We start from the raw sequence: 3,249 nt of genomic DNA on the forward strand, positions 1-3,249 counted from the left end.
ATCCCGGGTTACGCCTTTGCTGTGTTACAATGGTATCGAGACGGGACCGCACGAATTCCGAAATAAACTTCGGGTCGGCGGTTCGATTCTGGCAACCAGCAAGTCGCAAATTAGCGATTAAATGGTGTAATGGATAAACCAGCGCACTGGCGCGAGGTGGGATGGCTCCTGTGCTCGAAATAATGGCCGAGGACGTCCATTGCTAAGTGGGGGGCAATGTAACGACGCAAAAGCCAATCTGAGCATCCCGGGTTACGCCTTTGCTGTGTTACAGCCATTATGCGATCTGCAAGCATATGCGATCTGCAAGCATATGCCATTATGCGATCTGCAAGCATATGCCATATGCGATCTGCAAGCATATACCATATGCGATCTGCAAGCATATGCCATATGCGATCTGCAAGCATATGCGATCTGCAAGCATATGCGATCTGCAAGCATATGTGATCTGCAAGCATATGCGATCTGCAAGCATATACGATCTGCAAGCATATGCGATCTGCAAGCATATGCGATCTACAAGCATATGCCATTATGCGATCTGCAAGCATATGCCATTATGCGATCTGCAAGCATATGCCATTATGCGATCTGCAAGCCTATGCCATTATGCGATCTGCAAGCCTATGCCATTATGCGATCTGCAAGCCTATGCCATTATGCGATCTGCAAGCCTATGCCATTATGCGATCTGCAAGCATATGCCATTATGCGATCTGCAAGCATATGCCATTATGCGATCTGCAAGCATACGCCATTATGTGATCTGCAAGCATATGCCATTATGAGATCTGCAAGCATATGCCATTATGCGATCTGCAAGCATATGCGATCTGCAAGCATATGCAATCTGCAAACATATGCGATCTGCAAGCATATGCGATCTGCAAGCATATGCCATATGTGATCTGCAAGCATACGCGATCTGCAAGCATATGCCATATGCGATCTGCAAGCATATGCCGTATGCAATCTGCAAGCATATGCCGTATGCAATCTGCAAGCACATGCGATCTGCAAGCATATGCAATCTGCAAGCATATGCCATATGCGATCTGCAAGCATATGTGATCTGCAAGCATACGTGATCTGCAAGCATATGCCATATGCGATCTGCAAGCATACGCCGTATGCGATCTGCAAGCATATGCCATATGCGATCTGCAAGCATATGCCATATGCGATCTACAAGCATATGCCATATGCGATCTGCAAGCATATGCAATCTGCAAGCATATGCATATGCGATCTGCATATGCCATATGCGATCTGCAAGCATATGCGATCTGCAAGCATATGCCATTATGCGATCTGCAAGCATATGCCATATGCGATCTGCAAGCATATGCCATTATGCGATCTGCAAGCCTATGCCATTATGCGATCTGCAAGCCTATGCCATTATGCGATCTGCAAGCATATGCCATTATGCGATCTGCAAGCATATGCCATTATACGATCTGCAAGCATATGCCATTATGCGATCTGCAAGCATATGCCATTATGCGATCTGCAAGCATACGCCATTATGTGATCTGCAAGCATATGCCATTATGAGATCTGCAAGCATATGCCATTATGCGATCTGCAAGCATATGCATGCAAGCATATGCAATCTGCAAGCATATACCATATGCGATCTGCAAGCATATGCCATATGCGATCTGCAAGCATATGCGATCTGCAAGCATATATGATCTGCAAGCATATGCGATCTGCAAGCATATGCGATCTGCAAGCATATGCCATCTGTGATCTGCAACCATATGCAATCTGCAAGCATATGCGATCTGCAAGCATATGCCATAAGCGATCTGCAAGCATATGCCATATGCGATCTGCAAGCATATGCGATCTGCAAGCATATGCCATATGCAGCGATATGCGATATGCGATATGCAATATGTTATGTATATGCGCATGCATGCCTATGCCATATGCGATCTGCAAGCATATGGGATCTACAAGCCTATGCCATTATGCGATCTGCAAGCATATGCCATTATGCGATCTGCAAGCATATGCCATTATGCGATCTGCAAGCCTATGCCATTATGCGATCTGCAAGCCTATGCCATTATGCGATCTGCAAGCCTATGCCATTATGCGATCTGCAAGCCTATGCCATTATGCGATCTGCAAGCATATGCCATTATGCGATCTGCAAGCATATGCCATTATGCGATCTGCAAGCATACGCCATTATGTGATCTGCAAGCATATGCCATTATGCAATCTGCAAGCATATGCCATTATGCGATCTGCAAGCATATGCGATCTGCAAGCATATGCAATCTGCAAACATATGCGATCTGCAAGCATATGCGATCTGCAAGCATATGCCATATGTGATCTGCAAGCATACGCGATCTGCAAGCATATGCCATATGCGATCTGCAAGCATATGCCGTATGCAATCTGCAAGCACATGCGATCTGCAAGCATATGCAATCTGCAAGCATATGCCATATGCGATCTGCAAGCATATGTGATCTGCAAGCATACGTGATCTGCAAGCATATGCCATATGCGATCTGCAAGCATACGCCATATGCGATCTGCAAGCATATGCCATATGCGATCTGCAAGCATATGCCATATGCGATCTACAAGCATATGCCATATGCGATCTGCAAGCATATGCAATCTGCAAGCATATGCCATATGCGATCTGCAAGCATATGCGATCTGCAAGCATATGCGATCTGCAAGCATATGCGATCTGCAAGCATATGCCATTATACGATCTGCAAGCATATGCCATTATGCAATCTGCAAGCATATGCCATTATGCGATCTGCAAGCATATGCCATATGCGATCTGCAAGCATATGCCATATGCGATCTGCAAGCATATGCGATCTGCAAGCATCTGCAATCTGCAAGCATATGCCATATGCGATCTGCAAGCATATGCCATATGCAAGCATATGCGATCTGCAAGCATATGCCATATGCAAGCATATGCGATCTGCAAGCATATGCCATATGCTAGCATACGCAATATGCGATATGCAAGGACATTGCAAACATGGGCAATATGCAATATGCAAGGATATTGCATATGTGCAAGTATGCGCAATATGCAATATGCAAGAATATTGCATATGCAAGCATTTGCAATATGTGCAAGCATTTGCAATATGCACCCGAATGCACCCGAACGTGTCCGGACCCGAACGAGAGCTACGGCACCCTCGGGACCGAAGGGACCGCGCCTCGTAGCGGTTGTGGCTGTTATTGCAT

General features: G+C 45.7%; 1 protein-coding gene across 1 annotated transcript; it reads right to left on the reverse strand.

The window, feature by feature from the left end:
* Positions 1–252: 252 nt before the first annotated feature.
* Positions 253–2,701, reverse strand: VOLCADRAFT_70916 (uncharacterized protein; the record flags this gene model as incomplete). Its single annotated transcript, XM_002959358.1, has 3 exons — positions 253–417; positions 1,011–1,363; positions 2,509–2,701. The coding sequence occupies 3 exons, from the start codon at positions 2,699–2,701 to the stop codon at positions 253–255; spliced, it is 711 nt and encodes a 236-aa protein (XP_002959404.1).
* Positions 2,702–3,249: the final 548 nt, after the last annotated feature.

The sequence above is a fragment of the Volvox carteri genome (assembly GCF_000143455.1).
Source record: "Volvox carteri f. nagariensis unplaced genomic scaffold VOLCAscaffold_176, whole genome shotgun sequence".
NCBI lineage: Eukaryota > Viridiplantae > Chlorophyta > Chlorophyceae > Chlamydomonadales > Volvocaceae > Volvox > Volvox carteri.